The sequence below is a fragment of the Salvia splendens genome, chromosome 19 (assembly GCF_004379255.2).
Source record: "Salvia splendens isolate huo1 chromosome 19, SspV2, whole genome shotgun sequence".
NCBI classification, from domain to species: domain Eukaryota; kingdom Viridiplantae; phylum Streptophyta; class Magnoliopsida; order Lamiales; family Lamiaceae; genus Salvia; species Salvia splendens.
This window is the reverse complement of record NC_056050.1, coordinates 16,831,648-16,848,337: the sequence shown is the minus strand read 5'-3', so window position 1 is coordinate 16,848,337 and position 16,690 is coordinate 16,831,648. Positions and strand designations below refer to the sequence as shown.

The following is a 16,690-nucleotide window of genomic DNA, read 5'->3' as shown; positions in this document are numbered from 1 at the left end:
TTGCTTCAGCTAACTCCTCATCAGATAACTCACTTGTGTTCATTGCTTGACACCAACTGGCTACCTCTCTATCAATGGCATGACTCATCTCGGAGTTCTCAATCTGTTCCTGCATTAATTCCGTCTCAAGGTATTCCTGGACCAAAGGGTTAATAACATCTATAGCATGCAGGTTTTCAACGTCAAGAGGTTTCTTCATTGCCTCATCTATACTGATTGTATATTTCTCCCCATTATAATCAAGGCAAATTGTTCCATCAAAAACATCAATGATAGTTTTAGCGGTACGTAGGAAAGGTCTCCCTAAAAGTACTCTGCCCGACTCAGCAGACTCATTATCACTCATCTTAATCACATGGAAATCAGCAGGGTACAAGAAGTCATGTACCCTGACTATCACATTCTCAAGCACCCCTTCAGGACAGATGCATGACCTATCCGCCAATTGAATCACAACTTTCGTATCTACCATGCCTACTCCAACTAACTTCTTGTATATGGAAAGTGGTAACACGTTTATCGATGCACCTAAATCACACATAGCATGCTCGATTTTCACGTCACCAATAGAGATGGGTAAGGTGAACATACTTGGGTCATTGCATTTTGAAGGCATCTTCCTCTTCTGAATTACCTGGGTCATTGCATTTTGAAGGCATTTTGAAAGACTGGCATCTTCATGGCCTGTAAAAATGGCATATTGATTTCCAACTTCCCAAAAATGTCCATGAAGTCTACCGGTTCTTCCTTCTGTTTCTTGGCTTCCCCCCGACTTGGAAAAGGTTTCAGTCGCTTCCCTGCTCCGGTAGAACTTTCAGCTGATAACTCTCCAGTTTCTTTTCCCACTACCTCATCTTCCAACTCCGGCTCTGGGTCGAGGAAGAATGGTTCGGTCGGTCTAGGCAATTGTTTCTCCAAATCTTTTTCCTCAAGATCATCCTTGACCAAGGGACTTCCTCCCTCCAAGTGTCTGGGTCTGGGAGTTGTATCCTCTTTCTTCTTGCCTTCCTTAGGATCTGTCCCCTCCTTTGTTCTCACCATCGGTCCCTCATATCCTTTCCCAGACCTCAAGGTAATCTGACTTATATTAGCTCTATCAGGTGGCCTTACTGAGGCCGAAATTTTTCCTTCGTTTCCCCGCATGTCACTCAAAGAAGTGGCTATTTGGGACAGTTGCTTAGCCAACATATCCATGGCTGCTTTCTGTTCTTGCTGAGCGTCTTGAAGCTTGTGCACTACGTCATTGTTCGATTGCAGGTTGTTTTGCATATGTTGCTGAGAACTGACGAGGTCGTGCACCATATCATCGATACTTTTTGGTGGTGTCGGGGGCTGACTGGGCCCTGGCCCTATACTCAGAGTTGGTCCACTCACTTGATTCTGACGAGCGTTTCCTTGACCGCCTGAAGAGTTATTGTATTGATTTCCTTGGCCCTGGTAATTGTTCTGAAAATTCCTTTGGTGTGGTGGTACATAAGAGTTCCCCTGATTGCTCTGATTTCTGTTTCCCCAGTTTGGGTGGTCTCCTTGGTTACGATTGATCCAGTTGCCCTGCCCTTCTTGATTCCTTCCTGACCAGTTACCTTGTCTTTCGGGCTGAGGTGCAAACTGCTGACTTTGTTGTGGTGCCAGCTGATTCTGTTCATTTTCAGTCCATCTGAAATTTGGATGGTTTCTCCAAGGCGCATCTCTCTGTCTCCCTGGATTCCAGCTCCCATCGGGATTCCAACTTCCCATTGCATTGACCTGGGCCTGATAATCTCCTTCCTGGGTCCCGTAATATTGTTGCATTTGATTATCTCCTGGACCAGGAGATTTCTCCTTCCCTTGTGAAGCCAGTGGAATCGTCTTTTCAATCGCATTCAAAAGAGCCTTCTCGAGCCTATCAATCCTTGCTTCGACTTTGTCATCTTCTTGTTCTCTCACAGCATGCACCGATCCTCTTTTCACTGCATTCCTAGGGTTATCGTACGCCTTCTTAGCGTCAATCAACTTCCCTAGGATCTCTCTTGCCTCACTTCCCCTTTTTCTTGTGAAATTTCCCCCACTCGAGGAGTTCATTAAGTCCTTTGACTCGGGAGTTGCTCCTTCGTAAAACAGAGAGTAGGTCTCTGCCTCTATCATTCGGTGATTCGGGCATGCATCCAACAACCCCTTAAATCTCGACCAATACTGACTCAACGATTCATCGTAATCTTGCTTACACTCTAGTATTTCTTTCTTAAGTGCATTCGTCTTGTTGGATGGGAAGAAATAATCTAAGAATTCTAACTTGAAGTCCCTCCACGTGCGGATAGAATCCGGAGGCAACCTCAATAGCCACGTATTAGCTTCCCCCTTCAAGGTAAACGGAATCGCTCGTAGGCGATAATCCTCCTCTGTTGCATCATTCGGCCTCTTCTGAATACCACATAACTTACTGAATTCATTTAAGAACTCATACGGGCACTCATTCCTACGCCCAGAGAACGTCGGCAAGATGCCGAGTACGTTTGTCTTGATCTCGATAGTCCTCTGGCGTGGATTCATCACTATAGCTTGAGCTGGTTCTCCATCTAAATGGGCAGTGAGAGAGCCGATTTCTGGATCTGGGTCTACCACCTGCGCCATGACTACTTCCTCTTCTTCCCCTGTTTCTGACTCTGTTTCTGATTCGGGTGGTGATTCTGGATCTTCGCGTCCTCATGACGTCCAAGATTCGTCGCTAGTAAATTCACTCGGAAACGGGCCTTTCGTGGTGAACCCTGATCTAGTGGTCACAGTAGAGACTGTATCCTTAACTTGCCAATCAAACTGACCGTGTTTCCACCCAGATGAGTTGTTCCAGTAGGTAGACCTTGAGCCTCTGCTCATAAACTGCAAACAAAAGAGAAAGAAAACAAATCAAAACTATTTACACCACAGACTCTGAACACTAACACTAAGCACGCCATCCATCCCCGGCAACGGCGCCATTTGAAGTTCCTCTGTTGGGCCTCGCCTCTCGACTCTAATGTCGAATGACTAGACTCAGGAGTAAGCAAGTGTGCACATATGAGAATTAATGCAAGGCTCGGTCCAAACACAACGCTCCTTAAATCCACTGGATCACTGGGTCCAGGAACTCAAGAAAACTACAGTGTTTTTGTCGTTGGACACACTCGACTCCCCTTCAAAAATAAATCCCTCAACCCGAATACTATGAATTAGTATAGGGAAGTGGGGTCGATCCCACAGAGATGGATTCGCAGGGTAGTGCTAAGAGACTATGGAAACAAACGGCTGCTGCCACGCAAAGGGGTTGAGATTTTAACTACCACTAGATCTAGGCAAGAAATGTAAACGCTAGACCTAGGACACATAAAACTTACTGGAATCAGACATCAAATCCGAAAGACACAATCACTTCCTTGACTGAGTAAATAACTAACTGATTGAGACTAGGCAGAAAGAATAAAACAGCGGGGAACATGATTCCAAATATAGCAAGCACGGTAAAAAGCTGCAGATAACAGATCAGCTCCAGCTAGCTTCGCATGCAAAGTTCCTAACAGATTCAGAAACGCAAATGCAGAAAACAGAGCATACTCCCAGATTCGATCAGAATATAGAAATTGAGATGCCGGAAACTTGCTACGAATCGGAAATAAACCAGATCTACGTAAACTAGGCGGAATGAAATGAAAACACGTAAGCTAGGCATGAAATTTAAACACTCCTGCTCAGAATCACGTCGGACGCTTAATTCACTCCGGATCCAAGCAATCCAAACTCAACAATCAACTAAATCAACTCCATAACTCCGATTCTAACAGATCTGCTCCGATCACCGCCAAATTCAATCAATCAAGAACAATCTGCAAACAAATCACAAACTCCAGCAAAACCGAACCTCCGATTCATCCAAAAACAAAACCATTCTTCAGATCCAAACGAAAAATATCAGCAAATAATCAGAAACCAACTGCAAAAAAAAAATAAACAACTCCGACAATCCAACTCGACATCAAGCGAACTCATCCAGCAAACCAGAAATGAACACAATAGACATAAGCGAAAGTAAAAATCCGGAATAAAACAAGAAATATTGGTTAACAAAAGAAAACCGAGCTTCGAACAGCGAAGCTCGGCGGAATCAGTGTAAATAGCAACGGAAATGTAAATTATTTTTTCGCCCTTGAACTAGGACGGTGTTACAACCCTCGAACCACTCTTGGAAAGCTAAAACGTGAACCCCAGCCAAGTGCTAACTGGAATCTCTCGCGAATTTGGAGTCAAGTGTGTGGATAGGTGAATCGAGCAAGGGGCTGTTAGTGAGGCCTCCACCCGAGAAGATCCCTCCAGCCTGCATGCTTCTCCCTTTTATAGATGCGGACATAGCCTTCTAGAGTTTTCGTAGAAATCCCTATTCTACCCTTCAACTCCGAGGCTTCCTCCGTCTAGCAATTTTCTTCCAATTGTTCACCCTTTCGCCAGTTTCCTAGGACCATGCAAGCGTCCTCTTCTTTTCCTGGATCTGGCGAAAAACTTCACATACCTGACTTAATTCAATGCGTTAGACCCAGTAATTTCATGAAATGAACCCCTAGACCGATGCATGAAATTAGCCTTATCAATTATTTATTGGTACATTAATTCATGTGGTGGTACTATACCCTAGCCCCATGGATTGATAAACTCTAGGGGAATGGATCAAACTTCATGCCCTTGGTGATGGTTTCGTTTGTGAGTGGGTACTACAACCTAGCCCCATGGATTGCTAAATCCAAAGGACATGAATTCAAGTTCCTTTCAACATTATTTTCTTCAATCCGTACATTATTCACTGATACGAATGCACATTATTAGATACTATTGGTACATTATTTACTGTACCAAATCTAAAACACACATTAAAAAATGAAATTTAATTCATGTGGTGGTACTATACCCTAGCCTTATGGGTTGCTAACCGTAAGGTGAATGATTCAAACTCCTTGCCCTTGGTGATGGTTTCGTTTGTGAGTGAGTACTACAACCTAGCCCTATGGATTGTCAAACCCAAAGAGCATGAATTCAAGTTCTTTTCAAAATTATTCTCTTCAATCTGTACATTATTCACTGCTACAAATGTACATTATTAGATATTATTGGAACATTTTTTACTGTACCAAATATAAAACACACATTAAAAAATAAAATTTAATTCATGTGGTGGTACTATATCCTAGTCCCATGGGTTGCTAAACCTTAGGGGAATGATTCAAACTCCCTATCCTTGGTGATGGTTTTGTTTGAGAGTAGGTACTACAACCTAGCCCCATGGATTGCCAAACCCAAAGGGTATGAATTAAACTCTTGCCAAACATTAAATACTTGCACAAGTACATCATTAAGTATTACGCATGTACATTAAAAGTCACTAGGCGTACATTATTTAGTTCTACTTAGCCTAAACATTATTCCTTTAAACACGTACATTATTTAAATTCAGACTGTACATTATTAGACATTAGGCGTACATTATTTCTTGTAAGAGATATGTTAGGTTTAGTATATTGAAAAGCATGTTTCGAGCAAGTTCGCGCGAATAGAATCTTGCTTGTATACGAAAAAACTCTACAATCCACTTTTAACCCGATTCAGTATTATTCGAGCAGTTTGCAAGAATATAATCAGTATATTATTCCATTGTGTTTACTTGTGCGTTTATAAGATGTTTCATAAACATTTAAATGCATAAGAAGTAAACAAAGCCTAAGTCTTTTGCTTAGTAGACTGGTTGTGGGCATCGTCCACTTTAAGGTAACTACAGTCGGTTCTATGCAATGCTTTGCAAAAGAAAAAGAAGAATTTCACAACCTAGATAGTCTTTGGCTACCTATCGCGAAAGGTTGCAATGTCAGTCCGATTATTTCTAAGCCTTATTGAAATAAGATGACGTTGGTGTGGTATAACACTGAATGGATCTAACAGCAAGACGTGTCTTTATGCTATCTACTGAAAGACTAGGTCTTGATAAAATACTATTTCTTAATCTACATACGTTAGCATTCAGCATACGATATTGATTATGCAGTACTTTGACTTATCAAAAGGTGCGGGTTTTTCGCAACCCAATAATCCTGATATATTGGGTAGTGGTGATTAATATCTAGCGGTGCTAGGATTGCTATTATGATTGAATCGTGCGCGAGGTGAGTCTCGTTTGATAATGTCCTCACGAGGAGCTTGAACAAGGTTTTATTATTCGGAAACTGGCTAGCTGGAATTTAATTATTCCATGAATAATAAATAAGTGTTTCTTGCTAAGTCCACTCTTGGAATTAATAAGATGTTAATTAATTAAGTCCATAGCCGACTTTAATTAATTAATGGACATTTATATCTTAAGCTCGGGAAATAAATAATAAATAAAATGAAAACCCGGATTACTTGTAATTTCTGATTTGGATGGGGAGGTCAATATTACTTTTGCAGTGGCTACTCGTAATATTCCAATATAAGCTTGTATTAAATTGTGGGTTTAATTTAATTAGTAAAAAGCTAATTGGGGGAGTCCATATCCAAAACCTTCCATAGATCTCTGATTAGGCCCAATATGTAACTATTATAAATAGGAGAATAAAGGAGACAGAAAAGGAAATTAATTGTGAGAGAGTAAATTTCGTCCCTCTCCTCTCTGTAGTAGGGGACGAAAATTTCAGCTCTCCTCCGTGAGAAAACTTTGTCTTCTTTATTCGAGTCCTAGTGTTTCGATAAGATCAGCCTACACTGATATCGGAATATAGTTCGGGAACCATTCAAAAGATCTGTGGTCTAGTATTGAAGATCATCGTGGAGAAGGAGCGGGCAATCGACGATTCTTTGGAGAATTAATCGTTAACTCTAAACCGTAGAATTCATGTTTTAGGATTTATATTCCTTAAGCATGAATTATTTGCGTTCTAGCATGCAATTCTGTGTTAACATGTGAATAGATTAATCACATAATATGTCAAATAGATCCTACGTCTGATTTATTTGTTTCGTACAAGTCTTCTGCTGTGCAAGGGGCTCCAAACCCCAACAACATATGCATTACTCAGAAACTGGCGAGAATATAGAACTCCTATTTCTCCAATATATTTTAGCAAAAATATAGTTAGAATTGGAGTAAAATCTATGAATAATAGAAAGAAATAAGCATATTGTGATTTAATAAAGGAAAAAAAATAAAAGATAAGTAAATATGCAACAGAAGGCGTGAATCATGGAAATGCAATAACTGCCGATTTTTTACTACTCCCCTATATGCCCTTTTCGAATTTTTTTATTAATTTATTAAATTCATGTGGCATAAAAATCAGCCATTAGATCTTCAAATTGTGGGGATTAGATTTAGGGAGAAGGTTGAACAATAATTAGAAAAATGATATGAATACATCCCTATATATATAAGTGGACCCACATTTCACTAACTTTTTTTCACCCACTTTTCTTAACATTTATTAAAACCCATGCCGGAAAGAAATGGGACTCCTATTCGTGGACGAAAGGAGTATGAACTTTCTAATTTTGGAAAATTCAAACTATATATTACCCTTACACATTATTTCCACTACCCTTTCTCTTCTCTCTCTTGTCTTTCCCCTTATTTGTTAAAATCCATGCCGAACTCACTGTTCATACCCTTTGGGGATGAAGAGAGTATATTAATATCTAATCCATACATATTGTTCATAATTTAAGTTTAATTGGAATCTAAATATATCGAAATGTTCTTCCACTATTTCATACTCCATTCGTCCAAAAAAAAAGATGGAGAGAAGGGTGGTTAAAACTGTGTTGGCAGATAGTAGTACCTAGGCATGCACAAACCGAACCGGACCACCGGTTCAGACACCGGAACCGGAACCGGCGCCGGCGGTTTGAATCGGATGGCGGTTCGGCGGTTTAAGCGGGCCGGTTCGGCGGTTTAAGCGGGCCGGTTCAGGTTCAAAAAAAGCGTGAACAGTAACCGGCGGTTCAAAACCGCGGGTTAGCCGGTTTGAACCGGCGGTTCAGCGGTTCCAACGGTAGGATTCCGGCTAGGGCGTAGGTTTTCAGGCTAGGTGTGCAGAAAAACTGGCGGTTTACGTCAGAAATCGGCAGTTTCTGCCGAAAACTGCCGGTTTCTGACGTAAATCACCGGTTTGAACCGCCGGTTTCCGACGGTTCAGCACCTTTTTCAGGTGGCAGCGTATAGGTGGCAGTGTATAGGCCCTAAAATCGGCCAGAAACCGTCAGTTTTCAGCCAGAACCGACGGTTTCCGTCAGAAACCGTGGATTGAACCGCCAGTTCAGGCGGTAAAGAGGCCGAAATTTGAAATTTGATTTTTTTTATTTCTTTCAATTTTACTCCTATAAATACCCCAGTTTCACTTCATTCTTGTGTTAACAAGGATTTCCTTATCAATCTCAATTTCTCTATTCCCTATCATCATTCTCTCTAATTGCTCAAGTTGTTTACTACTATATTTGTTGTTGTGTTCGTAATTTACCATTTATTCAATACTTCATATTCCATACTACTTTCATTTTGCATTATGTCTTCTTCTCGTGGTGGACCGGGACATGGTGATCGGGGCAAAGGAATTGCCCAAGATCAAAGTAGTCGTCCCCAAAGATCAAAGCGACCTACTCATCGAGAAGTTATGGAAGAGGTTTCCCGAGCGGCGGCTGAACGCATGCAAGTAAGTTCTAAAAAATAAAATTATTTTTACAATTCATTATTTCGTAAGATTGAGTTTTTTATTTTTTTTTGTGTGTTCCTAATTAAAACTTCAACTTATATAATATTTATAAATAGAAGAAGATCATAGGACCGCCATGCTACTCGCTGAAATGCATCAAGGTTGGGGGAGGGGCGGTGGTAGCTCCCAACAACAAAATGACGAGTACGACGTGTCTATATCGTCGGAATCTGACAACAATGATGATAGATCTCATTCTCGTATTCCGTCTAGCACCGGCGGAAATGAGGACATGCATCCCCCTCCACCCACTAAAAAAGCATTGAAATCTGATATTTTTGTTAAACACTACAAGAAGGCCCCGGTGGTAATTCCAAGTCCTAATGATCCGCTTTCTCAAGAAGAGACATCAGCATTTCATGCATATTGTAACTATTGTGATAAAGTCTATAAATTTGCGAGTGGGGGATATGGCACCCTCCGTCGTCATTTGGTGACAAATCATCCGGTAGAATGTGGCACTGCCTCTACCCAAACCCAACTAAACTTCCAACCTAGTGGCTCAGGTCAGATACGCCTCTTTTTAAATATGATCCTAAAAATTTTGCTGACGTTACGACTAGATGGGCTGCAATGAAGCATTTTCCTTTTAATGTTTATGATGACAAAAAATTTGAGGTTACTATGCAAAGTGGTTTGAACGCAGCTGTCAAAAGAGTAGGTCGAATGACTGTTCAACGATCTACCGTTCGACAATGTTTGGAGAAAAAAGTTGAATTATCACGTTATTTACTCAACTTGGGACACAAAGTGAACATTTGCTCAGATGTATGGACTGATCGTTTTAATAGACATTCATACATGGGCATTACAGTTCACTTTGTGGACAATAGTTGGACTTTGAACAAGCGTTTGATTAGTTTTAGAGAATTTGAGACACCACACACTGCACCTGAAATTGCTTATTTAATTATTCAAGTTTTGAATGAATTTCAATTTTGCAATAAGATATTTTCTGTTGGTTTTGATAATGCAACTGCTAACACTACAAGTATTAATGACTTGATTGCAGCTTGTGCTCCGGTTATTGGTGGTATGTATTTTCATCAAAGATGCATATATCATATTTTGAATTTATGTGTACAACATGCGCTTGAATTATGGCAAAAGCATGTTAGTCCTATTAGAACTGCAGTTGGATTAATCCATCAAAAGCCGCCTATTGGCAAAGCTTGGAAGAAGTATTGCCATCAAAAGAAGGTAAGATATACGAATTTTACCATGGATGTGTCTCATAGATGGAATTCGACATATGATTGTCTGAATTCTACTTTGATGCATAAAGATTCTTTGTGTGATTTTTTTAGAACCTATCCCGTTTCTGATTTATATCTATCACATAGTTGTTGGGATCATAGCGTGAGTTTGTTTAAATTGTTTAAATATTTCAAAAATGCAATTGTTGAATTATCGGGTGTTTATTATTGCACTGTTGTTCGTGTTTTAGAGTATTGCATGCATATAGCACTTGGTTTTAAAACTGCGATGAAAAATGCTTCCTCTTCTCCTAAATTAATGTGTGTTTTATATTATATGATTGAAAAATGGCTTAAGTATTTCAGTGAGTTTCCAACGGTGTTTTTGATTGCAAAGGTATTGGATCCAAAATAGAAATTAGTCGGAACCTCCAGGATTTTAGATTTTTATTATAACAATTTGAGTTCTATTGATCTTGGTCCACTTCAAGCATTGCAAGCGGATACCAATGACCAATGAGGAGTAAACCTAACCGAAACATTTTAAATAAACCTCCCAGACCGATCAATTGTCCAACAAACCTTCGAGTTTAACTTGCGTGCTCTCTACACCGAATATGAAACCAAGTATAACAATACCCACCAAGTCAGAAGACGTAGCCCTCCTCAACAAAATAATTTTGGCTTCGCATTTTAAACTAATTATGATGACCCCGACGCGCAATCCTAATTAGCAGACCTATACAGCTACAATAATCCCAATTACATTTATATTTCGATTCACTATTTTCCTTTAGTGAAGAAGGTCATACTCCTCCCGCCCAAATCGATGTCCTCGATTGGTGGGGAACACACGAGAAAGATTTTCCCATACTTGCGTCAATGGCCAAGAAGATTTTTTCGGTTCCGGCTTCCACTGTCGTCGTCGAGTCCGCTTTCAGTGTTGGATCACGTGTGTTGGATGAATCAAGAAGTAAGCTCTCCGCAAAAAATATTGAAGCCGTGATGTTACTTGATGATTGGGCCAAAGCTGACGTCAGAGAACAAGAAAAATTGATTGGGATGATCGTCAGGGGGAATCACAAGAAAAATTCACCGGGAATGAATCGTATGCCAACCGTCAACCCCCGGCCAAGTAAGCCAAATAGGTAAGTAAGGTAAGAGAACTACGTGAGCTTTGATTCCCTAATGCAAATGAGCATTGGGGATACGTAGGCACCTCAACTTAAATTTAAAATTTAAGTTAAGCTCAAGTCATTTTTCCTTTATTTCTTTTTTTTTCATTTGTTTCTACTTTAAAAATATGCAAATACAATTAAATAATTATATTTGTATATACTCTAGTCGTTTAAGTAGATTTCTCTAAAAGGCTAAATCCGGGAAACTTTTGACAATTCTACTATAATTGTTGATTGTTAGACTAAACTCAACATTTAAGGTTGAATTGCTAAAGATGTCCTCAATTTAATTATGTAGAAACATCTCCTTCGCTGACTAAGAGTATATATACTTATAAATTTATTGTTCAGAACTTCAAGTCTTCTTTATAATTTGTAATTAGCTTAGTTGTGGACTAGTAGTGTCGTTGTATTTAAATTTTTTGTTTAATACTTCAAGTTTTTTGTGATTTGTAATTGTTGTAACTTGTAATCTCAATAAAATTGCAACTTTCATCGTGATTTTTTGAATTTTATTTACGCACATTTCATTGATAAATAAATAAGAAAATGCAAAAAAAAAAATTACGAACCGCCGAACCGGCCCGAAACCGACAGTTTTGAACCGACCCATGAACCGCCGGAACCCTTGGCGGGACGGTTCCGGTTCAAGAAAATGTTGAACCGTGAACCGCCGATTCCGAACCGGAACCAGCGATTTTTAAACCGTGTGCATGCCTAGTAGTACCCACATTATTATTAGTGTTTAATGGTGAACCCTAGTAGTATAATTTATAAATAAATTGATGTATATAGGTTATAAGTTTGGTAGAACTTTCCATAAATGAAAATGAGATATTTTTATGAGATGAGCTAAAAAGGAAAGTATCCTTATTTTTATGCGACGAAGGGAGTATTAGTGACGGATCTAAAATCCATCAAACTATTTTACAAAAGACACTATTGAACTGCAAAAGATACACATACGAGGATAACTTTATAATGATATTTAAGTGCAACTCAATTTATAAGACACTTCTCTTCCTACTAATAGGTCAGCGGTTCGACTCTCGAGTCATCATGAGGTAGATGTGACCATTGTTATCCTGTTTTAAAGAATGAAAGGGAAAACTACACCAATTGATTACATTTAAACATTACTCCATCCGTCCCACAAATAAACACTTTTGATTTGGCATGAGTTTTAATGCACAATTGATAAAGTAAGAGAAATCTAAAAAGAAAAAAGTAGTTAAAGTATTATTAGTGGAGAATAAGTCCCATCTCATCAGAAAGAAAAAAGTTTCCAAATTAGAAAGTGCATATTCTCGTGAGACAGACTAAAAAGGAAAGACTGCATACTCTTATGGGACGGAGGGAGTACCAACATGCAACAACACATCACTCTTCTCTAAATAGATGCTAAAATTAGCACGACAACAATTCTAACAACGATGTCAATTGTGTGACTATAGCAACTTCACGACCATATATGTTTGCCAAAAGTTGTAAAAACATGCTTACGCGGTAAAACAAGGTATGTTTCTTCTATATGTACATGTGATAACGATAAGACACTTTCCATCAAAAGCAAAGGTGTGCCAAGATAAAAGAATAAAACATGCTTGTTGAAAGGATTTAGCCGGTTGAAGATCCACTTATAATACCGAGATAAGCATGTTTTTTACTCATCTTACGACAGAGGGAGTGTGAAATAATAGTACGAAAAATAGCTGATTCTATCCATTATTTTCGACGTCGCAGCACTTTACCGCTGTAACATTAAAACGGTAAATCAAGAAAATGAAATGAGTCAGTTTCTTCAAAAACAGAAGGTGATGTTAATTATGGCAAATGAATGCAAAACCACATGTATCATGCTTATGAACTAACTCTTGGGATGCATGGAATCAATTCTTTTCCTCTTATTGAGATTTAGCAGGAAAACTAATCATAGTATGATCATGAACAATAAAAAAGAAAATCTAAAGGGTGCTGCTGAAAGCAAGAAAATATACCTAACACTCCAACAAAAACTCTTTACAAGTCGACTTGTTGTGTCCAGTACCTTTGCACCTACTGCACTGGAGTTGGCGCCTCCCAACATCTTGGGCGCTTACTTGCTTAGTAGTAGGCCGGCCAGGTGGACGACGAGTTGGAGGAGGAGTTACTGTCACTGCCAATTCAGAGGTATCCTTCTGCCATGTATCATCTATGCTAGTAATAGGATTCACCGACTGTGAGTATGTTATTCTATAGCTGTCAATTGTGAAGTATCTAGAGCAATAATCCCTCAACTCCCGGTTAAGACAACCAATAACAGCAATTGCATGGAAACAAGGGAGCCCTGTTAGCCGCCAACCCCTGCAACTACAGTCACAGTTCTCGACATCAACAGTTTCAATGGTATCTCCACGAAACTCAAATCTGTTACTGGCTAATATTAATACTTGAGGAGGCGTCCTGATCTTGAGGCTTTCCTGCTCTAGCCTTTCCTCCATTGATGGAGTCAACCTTATCCTTTCATCCATTGATGGAGTCAACGTTGGTGTTAGCCATTCCAGAGATTGCGTATGCCGGGAGTATATCAATTCCATAATCCTATTACGTATTGCATCAACCATCCGGGTTATGGGCAATTCATGTGCATCCGACACCCAACTGTAAAACTGCTCCCCGAAGTCTGATGTCATATGGTTGTATCTGGCACCCTGGAAAAATGCATTCGCCCAGTGAACGGGCTCACTTTGCATCACCCAATTATATGCTTCGACTGATATACTCTTTATGCTTTCCACATGCCTCTGGAAGCCTTCAGGCATAGAGGCATGAGCTGCACTGCGAAGATCCTCAACCATAAGCTTCTTTACTTCATGAGAGTATTGCCCATTCAAATCTCTAAGAAGTTGTTCTGATAAATAGCGAAGACAATATGCATGATAAACATCCTCATTCTGAAAGATTTCAGCAATCGACTCTCTCAATCCTTTCTCCCTATCTGCTACAATAGTTAAACCACGACACATAGGTAGTGCAGTCTTTAGTTGTTGTAAGAACCAGTGCCAGTTATCATCCGATTCCATGTCTACAATAGCAAAAGCAACCGGAAAAAATCCACCATCCCCATCAGCAGCAGTAGCAGCCAACAAAGAACCTTGATATTTTGACTTCAGAAATATACTGTCCAGAAAAAGCAAAGGACGGCAACCTTGTTCAAAGCCATATAAACAAGAATGGAAAGAAACAAACAGGCGATGAAAACTTGAATCTTCTTTAGTAGTGAAAGTGGCTAGACTTCCTGGATTTGTTTCCATTATCTTCTCACAGAAAAGTGGTAACTGACTATACGCCTCTTTATAAGAACCCTGAAGCTGTTCCTTAGCAATTTCCTTGCCTCTCCACGCCTGAAAGTAATTTAGCTGGACTCCATATTCCTGTTTGATGTCATTAACAATGTCCTTTGGTTTGTAGTTTGGGAAAACCTTCAGCTTCTCCTTAATGATACTAGCTACCCAACTTCTTGTTGCTTGATAACCAGTAGCTAGCACTGAACCTTCACATGTATGTGTTGGATTCATTTTTTTAATACAAATAAGCGGGGTGGTTGACAATCTGGATGCATGTATCCTCCACTGACAGCCCTCAGCCTTGCACTTTACAGTCACACGATGGCTATCATTCTTCTTGTACTTAAAAGCAAATTGATGTGCGATGGCATATTTTCGCAAGGCCTCACGAAACTCATGAACACTGTTGAACCTTTGGCCAACACCAGTGATATTGTTCTGCCACTGTTGTGCAGCTTTAGTATGCTTTTCATCATACGAAGCAGTGAAAGAAATTGGCAAAGGCAAACCACCGGATATAGGCATCTCACTGGATATTGGCATTTCACTTGTTACCATGGTTTGGGCATCATCATGGTTAGTATCACCAACCACATCAAAATCAGCACCAAGAAGGATATCAGGCTTGCTTACGTCACCCACAATATTTTCCACCAAACTTGGGGAAGCATCAACAGGAACATCAGCTTCTGACAAAGTTGTTCTACTAGACCTGCAGATACAATTTTCGTACATGTTTTTATTCTTACCTCATAGTGATTCTAATAATTATTTAAAAAAATATCTACCTACTCCCCAGCATCTGGGATACATCAGGGGCAGCAATTTCTTCTGTCATAACATATATCTCGGCAGTGTCAGAGTCGTTATGAAACTTGAGCATGCACTTGAGGTCTTTGTCGTTTGAAATGCTGATAAGGGTCTTCTTATTCCCAGGAAGGAAGTATTTGATTGCCAGGGTACCAAGATTGCAGCTAAACATCTCTGCTACCTCTAATTTGAAATCTTTAAACTTCATTTTATCATCGATCTCCATAGCATGTGCATCACCACCTCTATAAGACAATAAGCCTTCTGCATTTGACTCAAATTCACCACCGGACTGACAGATGGCTATAATTCTCTTCCCAACCATAGCTACGTTACTGGTTATTTATGGAACACGTATTAGATATCAGTAGAAACCTCGTAGACATTGATCAATAAATGTAAACAAATTTCAAATGATAGACACACAAAAGCAATCCATCAGATGGTAATCTAATGTCATTTATGAATACAAGGGGAAATTTTACAATTTCAATCACCGGACCAATTCATCTAGTGAGGACCAAGTTTTACCACCTGACCGACAGATGGATAAAATGGTCACGCCAAGATTTAATAGCAGAAATATTAGATATGACACAAACCTTGCAAGCAAATAACTGTAATGTTGGGGTAAAAACGATAAATTTCAGAAGACAGAAAGCGGAAAGCAACCAAATTCTAATCCGTAACCAAACAGTCACCAAATACATTCGAATGTGCAGTGCCTATACTCCATAACCTTCTCAGTATCAACACAATAGGGGATAATGTTTAGTACTACTAAGATTCAGAAGCATTCCACAAGCCATAAATGATACATTCTTCAATCTTCTATCAACTTTTTCACTTGGTGACTAAAATCATTAAGACAAAACTTACCATCAACCATCCATACTTTACAAAATGAACAACACAAAGCCATAGACCAATTAAGTATATACAAAAAATTAAAAAGCACAAAACCAAAATAATATGAATATATTATTTATTGTTAACATCCCTTTACAACATAGCAAAAAAATTTAACATCTACGATGCCAAACCTCTTAATAGTCCAGAGCAATTCCAAAAGCATTACACAGAAAAAAAAAACAGTTGACAGAAAAATTAAAAACGGCAAACCCTAGAATCCCAAAACGGTAAGTCAGTTACCTTTCACAAATACAGAGGGCCCGCTGCAAGATTGCTTTTTTAAACGATATGGGTTGAGAAATTAATAAGGGTTTTGAAAAAATTGGGTGAATTAAATTGGGTGAAAACGCGGAAAGCGGCGGTGGGGAGATGCGAATCTTGCAGTAACGAAGGTTGAGTGTGAAAAGGTACAGTTCCAAAAAGGGGGAAATAGGGGGAGACGGTTTTTAAAGGAATTGCGATACAGAAAGAATTTCAAGAAAGATTGAATGATAAAAAATGGTGTGGATAAAATGGAAGGTGTTTCCGATTGTAGA

At 39.4% G+C, this 16,690-nt stretch overlaps 1 protein-coding gene across 2 annotated transcripts; it reads right to left on the bottom strand.

Moving 5' to 3' along the window:
• Positions 1-12,546: 12,546 nt before the first annotated feature.
• LOC121778183 lies at positions 12,547-16,690 on the bottom strand. Of its 2 annotated transcripts, XM_042175483.1 has the most exons (4): positions 16,395-16,690; positions 15,221-15,577; positions 13,104-15,144; positions 12,547-12,859 (listed from the first exon to the last, which is right to left on the bottom strand). In XM_042175483.1, the coding sequence occupies exons 2-3, from the start codon at positions 15,565-15,567 to the stop codon at positions 13,104-13,106; spliced, it is 2,388 nt and encodes a 795-aa protein (XP_042031417.1). In that variant the 5' UTR covers positions 15,568-15,577; positions 16,395-16,690; the 3' UTR covers positions 12,547-12,859. The 2 variants fall into 2 exon arrangements, with proteins under 2 accessions (XP_042031417.1, XP_042031416.1); XM_042175482.1 differs by lacking the exon at positions 12,547-12,859 and having other exon boundaries at positions 12,987-15,144.

Coding starts and splice junctions, on each gene's coding strand:
- LOC121778183 (XM_042175483.1), bottom strand. CDS start 15,567: ATGGTTGGGAAGAGAATTATAGCCATCTGTCAGTCCGGTGGTGAATTT. Junction 15,145..15,220: donor TCCCAGATGCTGGGGAGTAG/GTAGATATTTTT, acceptor TTGTATCTGCAG/GTCTAGTAGAACAACTTTGT.